At 34.7% G+C, this 14147-nt stretch overlaps 1 protein-coding gene across 7 annotated transcripts in view; it reads right to left on the minus strand.

Moving 5' to 3' along the window:
• Positions 1–14147, minus strand: part of DPP10 (dipeptidyl peptidase like 10) — a 1417029-nt gene that overhangs the window by 17101 nt on the left and 1385781 nt on the right. For all 7 annotated transcript variants that reach the window (XM_027590078.2, XM_027590077.2, XM_027590079.2 and 4 more), the window contains 2 exons: positions 8766–8960; positions 7854–7908 (listed from right to left, as the gene is read on the minus strand). In XM_027590078.2, the coding sequence (XP_027445879.1) occupies positions 7854–7908; positions 8766–8960 (250 nt within the window). The remainder of the gene's footprint in view (positions 1–7853; positions 7909–8765; positions 8961–14147) is intronic.

Here is a 14147-nt window from a genome sequence, read left to right on the forward strand (position 1 = left end):
AATTCTTAAAAAAATAAATTAAGATGTCCAGTTTTCTTTTGTAGCCCATGATTTGACCAGGAGAATTCCAGAGGAGATTTTAACAATTTAGTAGATTTGGGCTAAGGGAATGACCTACTGAGTTACATATTCATTTTAGAAATTAATATTTAGCCATGCTCTGGGCAATGTTCTTCATCTTGCTGGACATCAGAGTACCCTGGGAGATATTTAAAAAAAAAAAAAAAAAAAGAAGACTCAGGACTTAGCCTCAGCAATTCTGATGCAATTGGTTCATGATGAGGTCTACTTTTGAAAGATTACCAGATGATATTAGTGTGGTCCAATGCAATAGGAATCTGTTATTCTCACTAAATTCTTGAGATGAGAAATACAGAATTTCATATGCTTATTTGGAACATTATTTAAAAAAGTGGGATGATTGACATCAAAGTCCCAATTGCAAAGATTACTTAAGTGTCTGAAAGAACCTATGTGAAGAGTAGTAGAATATGCCACTTTGGCCTATTGATTATTTTGAGCTGCAGACACTTGGAAAAGAGCAAATGCAGGGAAAGGCTTTCTCTGAACTCCACTTATCTGCCTAAAGATGGATCTTCCAAAAGGAACTCAGTTGTCATAGATCCCCTCCCTGGGAATTTCATCAACCTAGAAGATTGATTCTTGTCACTAGAAGTCCACAGCACACCTAGAGAGACTGTCATAAACTGTCACCCTTCCCGTCTGTTCTTCTAAGGGCCCATTCCTCTTTCCTAACAATCATTCACTCTCCTAAAAGGCCTACATCCCACTCTCCTTTTCCTATTAAAGTGCTATTTAAGCCTGAATTCTAGGCCCACCTCAGAGAGTTACTCACTTTTCCCTGGGTATGTCTTCTGTATGTATGTCAATAAACTTCTGCTTGGTTTTCTTTTGTGAATCTGTCTTTCATTACAGGGGCCTCAGATAAGAGCTCAGAAGGACAGAAGGAAAATTATTTTTCTTCCTTTGCGTATGTTAATTTAGTACTGAAACATTTAGCTAGTACCCAGAAGCTTGAGCAAATCTTCTTCACCAATTGGTAAATGAGGGAAATAAAATTATCCTTTACAGAGATAAACCACCACAGAGTGTCTTTACTCATTCTTTTTGAAAGATACAAAAATATCCTTAGGTCAGCAAAGTTCAGAAGCATTAGCCTTAAAAGACTAAAGAAAGAAGTGGGGGGGGGGGGAAGAAAAATAATTTCCCTCTCTCCTTCTGAGTTCTTGGCCGAGATGCCTTGTAATAAAAGAGTATCAAGAAAAAAAAAGTTTATTAACATGAATACCTCACATACACATGGGAGATACCCAGTGAAACTGAATAATTCCTTGAGGTGACCCAAGGCAACACCTTAAATACCATCTTTAGCCAAAGACAAAGATGTTGGAGGGAGCTCAGTTATGGGAGGCTACCAGGAAAAGAACTATAATCAAGGTTAAGCTTTGTTAGATTTAAATCCAATTTGGAGTCAGTGCCTTCTCCATTAATAAAAGTTTTGTATGATTTAGAGTCAACCTTCTCATCCTGGTACAGGGAGAGAGACACAAATGGAGATTTATAAATGTAAACATCTTTTACAAAAGACTAATTTCTATTCTGTTTCCAAAGCTTCTCCTGTGTCTGCTGTTTCTTAAAATAATCAGCTCAAAATAATCCTTATGCCAAAGAGGCATATTCTGCTTCCCTTCAGAAGTATGCAGGGGTGGGATGAATTCTGCAAAGTAAGTAAATAGCTATTACAGAACAAAAGTGTAGAGAGCCCCTAAAAGTTCTGTCCTTAAAGGGAGCTCTTCCAGTGTATTGTTCCGAGTTCTTGGACACGGAGGTAAGACCAAGGTGTTGTAGCCAAGAGGTTTCAAGTATTTCCCATGGGGCACCACTGTTCCCACAATGAAAAATGCACATCTCAGTTGGTAACTTTTCTGGTTCTAATTAGAGCAGACTTTCAACTGATTATGATTTTGGTTGTTCATATAACCTGACGACTTTGAGAGAACAGCTGAATATTCCAATCCATAGAACAACTGTACATCACAATTTAATAATAGAAATTAATAAATTGGTATTATGTTTTTTTAATCTCTGTTTCACATAAATCTCAGTCTGATTATCTTCAGGAACTAAGTAGAATGGTGTCTTCCAAAGGAGGCTCAGATTCTAGAACAGTGCTTGAAAGTTCATTCCAGTCACTTGGAGATCTTTTTAAAATGCGTGTTATGCTAATTCAGTAGATCTGGGGTGGGACCCAAGATTTTGCATTTTTAACAAACTCCCAGGGAATGCCTAGGCTGTTGTTCCACATTTTGAATACTAAGTTCTTACGGTATAATAATATTAACAAATATACCTACCCAAACATCTCCCTAGCTTCAATCAGCATTCCCTAGACCAGTGGAGATTTAAACATATGCATCAATGCTCTCTGAAACAATTTAGTCTGTGGAGAATGGGCTATGGAGCTTTCCATGTGATTTTAAAGTGAAACTAGGGTTGTAAATCTTTGCTGCTGCATAAAGAGTTGCATTTTACCAATTTTTATATGAAAATTTGAGATTAATGAAGCTAAATACTCTAAGACTTGATGATAGTGAAAGCTGTTGAATAAAATTCTCTCTATAGCATTCAAAAACCTAATCCAAAATGCTGCCTTAATTTGATTTATTTCAGCAAAATAACTTCTATTTTTAAATGAAAATCAACATTGGGAGGCATTAGAATAAATTAAATTTTAATTGCCCACCTTCCTCTGTACCATCTTATATTTACTCACTGAATGCAAGAGTAGATCATTAAAGAGTTCTCGGAAAATATATCCTGGACAAGGGTAGGAATCAGATGTAAGTTCTAGGTAGATAAAAGATGGTGATTTTAATTTTTAAAACAACTCCTGTCTAAGAGGAAGATGCCAGAAACTGTGGGTCATCATATTGACTTAGTCAATTGGATGGTGTTTTTTATTTGATACAGATCAAAAATAGTTAATGGTATAGGCTGTTCTGTTCAATTGTGCTGTCATTTTATTGGTTTCTCAGTAATCACATTTTTCCATTCACTGTTACATCCTTTCCATTTTCATAGCATTTTAGCATTACTTACACAATTTTAACATTGATCTTTTAAAAATTTTTATTCAGTGGACTTAAATGTTTCCTGAGAATATTTTATTTTAAAAAAGTTATATTCTACCCATGATAGAAGAAACTGAATCCAATAGATAGATGGACATAGAGGAGCCAGGGGGTGGGGTCTTTAATAACCATTTTACTGAAAACTTATATTTTCATGCATCATGTGTTTTCAGATATTCATTAAGTGACTTTTTTGAGTACTCGAGAGTTGATGAATACAGTCAAAAAGAAATACTGACAGAACTGAGAAAAAGGTTTTTCCTAGCCTTAGACTTAAGATTCTTTGTGAACCACATCACTTATGGCACATAATGTTTTGAAATAAAAATACACTACTTATGAGTAACACAATTTATTGCATTGTATTATTTTACATTAAATCTTTTTAATTTGTTTAATGTTATCACATACATTTTATCACAATTTTTAGAAACCCATCTTATATCCTTCATATTATATATATTAAAAGCTTCAAACTTTAAAAGTGACTGCCACTAACAAGCCCTATCTCAATTGAGAATATATAAAACTATAAGCAATAATTACCTCCCTGTCAAGTTTTTTTTTTTTTAATATTTATTAGAGCACAAGCAGGGTGGAGGGGTAGAGGGAGAGGGAGAAGCAGACTCCCTGCTGAGCAGGGAGCCTGATACAGGACTGGATCCCAGGACCCTGAGATTATGACCTGAGCCAAAGGCAGACACTTAACCAACTGAGCCACCCAGGTACCCCCTAAGTCAGGTTTTAACAAGCTTCCATATTAATGCATATGTTTGTACGTTTTTTTCTTTTAACCTTCCTCAGATATCCATGTTTCTTGCCTTCTCAAATTCCCTTTTCCTAGGTCAAACGTGATTTCTTAGTCAAATCTTTCCTGTCTTACAAATGGAACTGCTATATCTTCCTTAACCTTGGGCCCCAATTTTCCTCCGTGCTTAATTTTCCTTAATTGTTCTATCACTGACATTTTATATACTTTACTGATTTTTTAAATTTGTTTCTTTCCTCATTAAACTAAAAATCCAAAATGTGTGTGTTTGTGTATGTACGTATGTGTATGATTGACATATGTCCAGCACTTTGAAAAGTAGTAGGCACATAGTAGACATCTGATAAATGTTTGTGGAATTAATTTTATTCCCCATTGATGTAGCCTGGTAATCATAGCAATATCAGTTCTACATATGATGTTTATAGGTTTTGAATTTTGCCACCTACTCTCAATTCATATAATTAGGTTGGTTTTTTTTTTTTTAATAAAAGTCAGAAAATTTTCTAGTTTTCTTAGCTTTAACACTTAGATATAATTAATTGAGAGAATGAACATTAGAATTATTATATATTATGTGAGGTTAGGTTAGGTTCTGGGGATAATGATATGAAGTTTTTAAAAAAAAAGTACTACCTATCAGGACTAGTGGGAAGTACCTAAGGGAGTAATGCAAAGGGATTTCGTAACTAAAATGAAAGAAAAGCTGCTGAAGATTAATAACCTAGACATTCAAGTGAGTAATTTAAGAACAAAATGGATTTAAAAAGTGGAAGGAAAAAAAATAAGGATAGTAAGGGTAGACATTAGTGAAATAGAAAAGACAAATTGAGAACAACTAAGCCAAAATATGGTTCGATAAAAGAGTTAAGGATGGGGGGATGGAAGAAAGACAAGCAGGGGGAATAAGAGCAATTAAGAGAGAGTGCTCTAGCAAAGGCAGAAGGGCACTCATAAACCAAATGAGGAGTCAAATGGGGCATTACCCCCACTAGTGAAATGATTAAACATAGAGTATATACTATGCTTTGACAACAATCTTTAAAAATATATGAAATGGAGAAAAATCTTTTAAAAGTACTAAAACTGATTCCAGAAGAAATGGAAAAATCTTTTTTTTTTTTTTGAAAGATTTTATTTATTTAGTTGACAGAGATAGCACAAGTAGGCAGAGAGGCAAGCAGAGGGAAAGGGAGAAGCAGGCTCTCCACCGAGCAGGGAGCCCAATGCGGGACTCGATCCTGGGACTCCAGGATCATGACCTGAGCCGAAGGCAGTCGCTTAACCAACTGAGCCACCCAGGCGCCCAGAAATGGAAAAATCCTAATATTCTTGTATTGATTAAATAAATTTAAACATTAAATATTTCCAACAAAGAAAACAAAGCCTCATAGAGCTTTGTAATCTAATTCCAAAAGTGCAAGATCATTACTCCCCAGCCAATTTGATGAGTTTAAGATAACTTAATTTGATACTGAAATGAAATAAGTACATTCCAAGAAAAATAAATATAAGAACTTTAAAAGTCTTAAAGCTAACAGCGTTCCTTTATATGATCAGAAAGCTACCTTCTAAATTATAATTCAGTCACAGATACTATTTTTTAATTGAAATGGGATATTTTTTCCATGTAAAATCTAATTGTTTCATTTGTTTATATCCCAGGTCTTTTGTATATTTAGATTGCCAGAGTCAATTACCTGAGGCTCATCAGTTCCCTAATAAAGTGATAAATATGGGATTTTGAACTTCTAAATTTGAGGCCTTGGACTTTATTTTTTCCTATTTGTAGACTAAAATCTAACTTTTTGTTAATATGAAGGACTCCCTGAGGTCTTTGCCCAGATGTACTCTCAATGTTGTCACCTGTCCTTCCTTTATGTGAACCTTAATGATAGTCAGTCACTTTATGTTCCTCAACTATGCTCTCCCTGCTCACACTGGGCATTATATGAAAGCCTTCTCCTTGTCCTCTGCTTGCTGAATGACTTTTACCATCCAGTAAAAGTTCCACTTTCTCTGTGAGGTATTTCACAACCTTCTGAATCTAAATTTCCATAGCAGTGAACGTTTGTATAGCTCATTTGATCTTTTAGACTAATTTATGTGTGTAGTGAGTAGAGCCTTGAAATAGATAAGCCCTAAGTCCTTCATAATTATTACATGTATCAGGACCATTGAAGAATAAAATGTTCTCCACTATATGCACTTTTTTATGTGTGTGTGGTAAGAAACATAATATTTACCAAAGTAACCACTTTTAAGTGCACAGTTCAATAGTCGTGTTTTCACATTATTGTGAAACAGATCCCTAGAACTTTTTCATCTTGCGAATCTGAAATTCTATTACCTATTAAGCAATCAACTTCCCTTTTCCCCACCACCTAACAACCAACATTCCACTCTCTGTCTTCATGCATTTCACTACTCTAGATAAGTTACGTAAATGGGATCTCACAGAATTTGTCCCTCTGTGACTGGTTCACTTCACCAAGCACAGTGTCCTCAAGGTTCATCCATGCTGTAGCATATGATAAGACTTTGCTTTATGCACTTGTTAATTTGTCTAGAGTTTCCATTTTTTTGGAATGATCACTTGCTTAGACATTTCCATTTTTTCACTAATATCTTTACTGTTAGCGATGGGCTTTCATTTATTTGTTGGTACTTATTTCAGAGGAGCATTGTCCCTATTGATCTCTTGAGTATTACTGAGAACAAGAATAAAATAAAGCAAAGACATGATGCACTGCAGGTATCTGAAGTCAGGGAAGAATATGTGCTGATTTACATGTTACTCATTTGTTAAACAGCTTTTCTTATACTCACTTGTCAGTGAACACCAGTAAAATTTATACTCCAGTAAAATGATCAGATATTCCTGTCATGTATCTCTGGGTTCATTTATGGATAGTAAAACGTATTTTATGTTTAAATCCATGAACAACAATAATTTGCTTTGTCTCTGAATTAAAATAGTACCAGATCTCCTTCCTTTCATCTTAGTATCTGTATGGTGTCTAGCCTCGTGATACAGATAAACTAGGTGACTAGTAAGTATCTGTATGGAGTCTATTTCCCTACTGTGAAAATGATGTTGAAACTGACATAAAAATTATGGCAGTGAGAAATAAATACCATGCAGAAAACACTAAAGACATAATTATGCATATTGCTCACCTTTTAGTTTTTTTTTTTAAGATTTTATTTATTTGAGAGAGAGAACGAGAGAGAGAGCACATGAGAGGGGGGAAGGTCAAGGGAGAAGCAGACTCCCTGTCAAGCAGGGAGCCCAATGCGGGACTCGATCCAGGGACTCCAGGATCATGACCTGAGCCAAAGGCAGCTGCCCAACCAACTGAGCCACCCAGGCACCTCATCTTTTAGTTTCTAAGCCCTGTCTGTCTTCCCCAAGGCTGTGGTACTTGATCCTTCTATAGCGAACACCCTGCTTCAAGAGGTTTATAGAACTGGCTCCCTTTTGTTATTTAGGTATCAGCCTAAATACCATTTAATCCAAGGGACCTTAGTTGACCACTTAATTCTAATAACATTGGCCCTTCCCAGAGTTAACTTTTGTCTACTGATTTTTTGTTTTCCTTATAAGACTTATTGCTATATGAAGCTATGTTTTTAATGTATGTGTTTATCTGTTTCTCCTTTCTAGAAGATACACTTTATGAAAACAGATTTTGTTGTTGTTCAGTTGTTGTTCTTCTAATACCAGCACCAATTAGATAATAAATAGTTGCTGGATTAATAAATGACAGAATGTGTATAGTATTAATTATAATATTACATTTTAAAGAATAGTACAGAGATATTATAGTAAAGTGAAGAAATTATATGTACAGATACAAACACATACACATTTGTATAAATATGTACTTTATATACATATAAAAATACATATACACAACATTTTTATTTACCTTTCCAAAAATGCTTAATCTTTTGGAGTCAATGTATGGCTGTTTCAGTAAAAATCTGCAATGAGAAAAAAAATACAATTATATTTTCTTGAGTCAAATGCATATGGGAATTCATTCCGGGCATCCACATACATGCACACATACACACAAAACCCAGATCTCAAATTAGGAACACTTTAGTGGCTGGAGCTCTATTCATGTTGAAAGATCATAGATTCTAAAATCTTGCTACTCAAAGTGATGGTCCAGTTGTTGATACAAATGCAGAATTTTGGGCCCCATTCCAGACCCACTGATCTACATTTTGATTCTATCCTAGCCAATTTCTGTGTGCTGTTTTAAAGAACCTACTAGATTTCTTGGTCACTCATGCCTGTGTGGGAATAGTATCTGTGAAAGTTTAGGAATTGTAGTTAACTGGGAAGTAATAGACATTGTAGATTATTGTAAATAAATAATAGAGTGGTTAAATTAAGGTTTCTCCCATTTTTTTTTTTCAAGATAGGGCGAGGGGAGGGGCAGAAGGAGAGGGGGAGAGAGAATCTTAAGCAGGCTCCATGCCCAGCACAGAGGCTAGTGCTGGGGTTAATCTCACAACCCTGAGATCATGACCTAAGCTAGAATTCAGAGTTGGACGCTTAACCAACTGAAACATCCAGGCGCTGTAAGGTCTCTCCCATTTTCATAAATCCAAAGTAAATTTTAATTCCAGAGGGGAAGTAAGATAATTGTTTTATTTGATGCTAAGAGTGAAAAGTACTGGAAAAATGCAATAGTCTATGTGACTAACTTAGAAAAACTGTCCATTCACTAAAGTATAAATCTCTGAATCAGTATTAGTAGTATTAATGTATCATATACTTAGCTTCTGTCATTATAAGAAAAACAGTAGGAAAATGTGCACCCACTTACTTCACAGCTGCTATTTGGTCCTTTACTTCCACTGAACCTAACCTTCGATGAATCTCCTGCAAAATTTTCAGGCCCTGGAATCCACTTCCTCTGCCATCAAATCGTGCTGTGATGACATTATCTGTGTCAACAAGTACTGAATCCCAGTCAATATGGAACTTATCTGTAACCAACTGGCCTCCTGGTTCTTCATCCCTGTAAATACCAACACATTGGACCAAAACAAGAGCAATTGGCACTGTGGTAGAAATTTTAGCTTTCACACTTACTATTTAAAAATTTTGGAAAAGACCCATGTGGGCTATTAAAATTTCTGTTAATTCTTGATAATAAACCTGAAAGTATAATGCCATTTTCCTTTGTAAAATTTCAAATGAAAAGTTCTCTAATGAACTGAAAATATGAAACAAGATTTAAAGCTGTTCTAAGAGATTATTTTAACTCATTTTTCAAATGAGAGAAATGAAGGAAAATACATTCACATTCCATTGTCATTTCTAAAGAATAATGATCAAGTTGACATAAAGGTCCTACTTTATTGAATTTCTTCCAATGTGTTTTAGAAATGTCCTGCAGATGGTATACAAGGGCCAAAGGATCTGATAGAGATCAGAACCATTTATGGAGACTTAATAATAGTTCAATAAGCATTATAAGGACAACAGACCCAAAATGAAGTCACTTTTACTAAATTTCACCAAAACTTAAAACCTAACTTAAATGCAATTTCATCCTCTCCCAGGATTGGAATTTTAAACCAATCACATTGGAATTTCATGATCTATGCTAGTGAGGTAATCTATATGTTAAGACCCTTCCCATAGCCCCCATCTTCCCCTTAAGGGAAGGTGACCTGGGATGAAACAGTCTTACTTTTTTTGCTAAAACCCTTCTGTCCTACCCCATTCCTGTCTATAAAATCCTTCCACTTTGTACAGGTCTATTTGCTAGATGGGATGCTGCCCAAATCATAAATCATTGAGTAAAGTCAATTAGATCTTTAAATTATTCAATTGAATTTTGTTTCTTAACACAAGAAATGGACAATCCTAAAGAATTTCAGACTCAAAAAATATTGCATTAACATTCCCTGTATTTTTTTTTCTGGTGGAATTCTCACTAAAGAGAATTTAAGGATACATTGAGAAAAAATTATTTTGCAGCACTAAAGTTAACAAGAAAAGGAAAGACATAGGTTTGAAAAATTTGAAAACTAGAAGTAAAGAAAGACATGCAGGTTATAAAGCATGAACATTGTCTCTGGAGGGATAAGGTGGTCAAATTTTAAAAAGTCAGATTACAATGGTACAGTGGTATCTTATTTTCTAGAATATAGAAAAGGTAAAAAAGCAGCCTCTCATAAAATCACAGATTATCTAGATCCAAACCTAGATATAGTTCAAACATGCATTTGTCCATGTGATAGATTTAAAGAGCATCAAACATGCAATTTTCTGAGAACGTCTCCAATTTTATTTGAGCTGCATACCAGAAATTTTCACCCTATTCACTCTCCTGTCAAAACACCAAACTTTCTTGGCTGCATTATGCTTATGTGTTGCTTAGAAGCACCAGTACATAACAGTACACAAACTAATCCTCATCAACAAGCTTTAAGGTTATCAGATTTGCTAAAGAAAATAACTTCTGGGCAGCAAATGGAACTGAACTGGTACAGGGGCTGTGTGAAACCAGTGAGTTTAGGTAAAGGAGGAGGTAGGGAATGGGACAAAATAATGGACAACTAAAATTTACTAGATGTTGTTATCAGCTAACTTTTGTCTCTCAAAATCCATATGTTGAATCTCTAATAATGCCTACTGCCTTAGAATGTGACTGTATTTGGAGATAATGCCATTCCAGTGGTGAGTCCATTAAAATCAGGACTTTAGGGTGGACCCTTATCCATCTGATTGGTGTCCTTAAAAGAAAATCAGGACACAACAGAGACCTGAGGTGCATGAATCATGCAGAAGAAAGACCCTGTGAAGAGGCAGCAAGAGGGAAACCAGCTGTAAGCCAAGGAGAGAGGTTTCAGAATAGGTAAAACCTGCTGACTCCTTAATCTTAGACTTCTGTTCTCCGCAACTGTGAGAAAATAACATTTCTATTATTAGTATGCCCAGCCCTGGTAAACTACTACAGATGTCTTTTGTAGTTTAAATACTTAAGATCTATTATTTTATTTACTATACACTACCAAAATTTATTTAACCTTTCTAGGGAGGAAGCTGTCTTTTGCATGGCTTATTACATGTATTATTATTCTTATCCTATAAATAAACTGTGCCATGAAAGTGGGTTAATCATGATCTCCCTCCATCCCCCTCTAAATCACACAATTAATGATGATCCCATGACCCAAATCTAAATCTGTTTTGTCCTTCCATGGTGTCTGCAATCTTTAGCTCTTCTTGTAATTTTATTTTTAATTTTAATTTTTAGTTTTTGCAACATTACCTCTTTATCAGATTATTGGGAATTGTTACTCCAAATATCCACATGCTCATACCTAGAATTCTGATTGCCTAGTTCAGAATGAAGTGTGGAGTTGCTATTTTTTCCAGATTCCCGGGTGATACTGATATAACTTGTCTATCATATGAGAAATAGCATGAATCATTATGCCTAGCACATTATGCTGGAACACAGAAAATGCTGTTGAACTAGATCTTTTCAGGGAAAGTAGACTCATGTGAGGTTTTAAATGGAAGGACCTTAAAAAGCCTTTAGTTTATATAAAGATACTATATTTTGAAGCTTGGGGATTTATTGCAAATACTAGAAAGCAAACCATGATTCACAGAGAATAAGGTACAGTGATTAACTTCAGTTTTTAAGCTGAGTAAAAATATGACCATGAGTCCTAACTTTACTCTGAATATAATAGATAGGCAAGAAACTAAAACTCCCAAGATTCAGTTTCCTTATCTTTAATGATGGCAAGATACTGTCGTTTTCCTCAGAGAGTTTTGTATGCATTAAATGACATAATGTATTTGAAAATACTCTCTGAAATATAGTAAGCAATTTAAGACAATTATTAAATTCATGAAACCTCTGTTATTATTTTGTTTGCAGCCAGTGTTGCTTGTTTTGAGTATATTTCCTTGCAGTTAGAATTGGAGAACTGTATAAAAGCTTTGGGCCAATTGTACAGAAATTAAACTGGGCAGTGTCTATGGATAAAGGTATTGTGCCATGTCATATGAGATATTATGTCAGATGGACGAATGATACCTAAAGACTTACAAGAAAATATAAAAGTTAATCCACAGATCCTTGGGAGTGATGATCAGAGTGCTGTCCTTTATTAAAGCAGAATTTTCCAACTTTACACACTGGCAGCAGCTCTAAGGTAACATTGTAAAATGTTTTGTTGACATGGAAGATAATAATTTTCCAATTTACTTGTGAACTGTTGCAGTGTTCACAGCTACTTAATGAGTTCAAAACTAAATTAAGTGTAGACAAAATGTTAATAAGTCACAGACATTTTATGGCAGGCAAATTATTTTTTAAATACAGTTTAAAATAACGCACATTTTTCAAACTTAATGATTAATAAATGGTTGTAGATTTTTATAAACAAAAACCTTCAATCCCTTACTCAGGCTTGAAATACCCAGAGAAAAATAACAATTCCACTCCTTTGGTATTTTGTCTAAATGGCCATTTTTAACTTTGAACCTTGTCTTCACAAGTTTTCAATGTTAGAACATGCAATGATATCAGTACATTACCAGTCAATGACTTTAACACATTTCTCCATCTAGGTGGGTTTGTTGTTCTTTCTTTTTTGGTGCATGGTACAGGCATATCTATTTCAAGGTGAGTTATGAAAGAACATGAATTGGTTATGCAGAATTGGCGAGCTTCAATTTATTTGGTTCTTTGTCTTTCTCTTAGTGTCATCTTCATCTTTTTTTTAAGCTCTAAGTGTTTACTATTTTTTTTTTTTAATTTTAATACCAGTATAGTTAACATACAGTGTTATATTAGTCTCAGGTGTACAATCATCTTCATCTTTTTTACTATGCTATTTTGTTTTACTCTCTCTGTTTCACATATCTCTGGGGGCCCACAGAAAGGAGGGTGTTTCAAGGTTGAGAGTAGGGACATACAATTTTGTTGAGGGTTGCAGTAAAAGAACAGTCCCACCTGTTCTTAGCAGTGGAGAGATTGCAGCAACATGAAATGTGTATTTCCTAACACAGGCAGCAAAATCAAATTAAGACTAAACTTTTCTTAGAAGTTAAAGTCTTGGAACGTTTATTTCAATACCTTCAGCACTAAGCATGTCTGTATGGATGAAGAGTTCAGGGTATGAGCATATAATAAAATATAGAAAGAAAGATGAGTAAACACAATATCCAATAGACTTTTAAAATGACAAAACAATCTTTATGACTTAACACCATGTATACCAAAACTGAATTCAAGTGAAGACCAACCAAATTGTTCAGACTACATGTTTGGTCAGGTTCACAAATTGCTATTTAAATTCATGTAAAGAGAGCTGAAGATCTACGTTTTGGTCCTGACTTTGTTAGGATATGCTGAGTTACCCTGAGTAATTATATGCAGCTTTTATTTTTATTTACTGTTTTTTTGTTGTTATAAAGTAGTATGTTGTAAATAGTTAAGATCACATCCAGTACATTTTAAGAATTTTCCTAACCAGTAAAACTTGGTTTAAAGTTTAAAACTCCATCCATTACAATAGATGGAAGGAAAGTATTTTTGAATGAGTATACTTTCCTTGACTAGTCTATTGCATGGCAGAATTTCTTTTCCTACATGGTAGAATTTGAAACTGCTACACTAACAGCTGCTTATCTGTCCACTGGGGTGTGGAAGGAGGTGCCACAATAGAAGGTGAGTTTGACATAGGACATTTGCCTTAAACAATATTTGTCTTGCCTTAATCTGAAATTTACTTAATAGAAATTTATAGTTAGTGATGGTTTAGTTGTAACATACGGAGTTTGACCTTTTTCAAGCAATACATGCATAGTGATACATACTTTGGCTAAGGGCTTCTTGGCTAATTCCTTCTATTTCTCATTTTAAGATCCTTAGATTTCTTCTCATGGATGGATTGTTCTACACGCGGAATAACAAAATGACTCTTCTCATATATTTATTTATTGCAACATGTGAGAAATAACATTATTTTTTTCCTATCAGAGAACTGTTTCTTGTCCATATCCCCGTCTTCTTCCATTAAGAATATTACTAATATCTGCAACTTTCTGATCCGTGGTTTACAATATAATTTTTGGCTGAACAGCTTTGTTTTTTCTGAGTTATAGGGAAGTGTTTGATATGGTCAAGGTTAGTTAGGCTTCTACCTACGTCCTTTCTTACACTGGCAAAGCC

The sequence above is a fragment of the Zalophus californianus genome, chromosome 3, assembly GCF_009762305.2.
Source record: "Zalophus californianus isolate mZalCal1 chromosome 3, mZalCal1.pri.v2, whole genome shotgun sequence".
NCBI classification, from domain to species: domain Eukaryota; kingdom Metazoa; phylum Chordata; class Mammalia; order Carnivora; family Otariidae; genus Zalophus; species Zalophus californianus.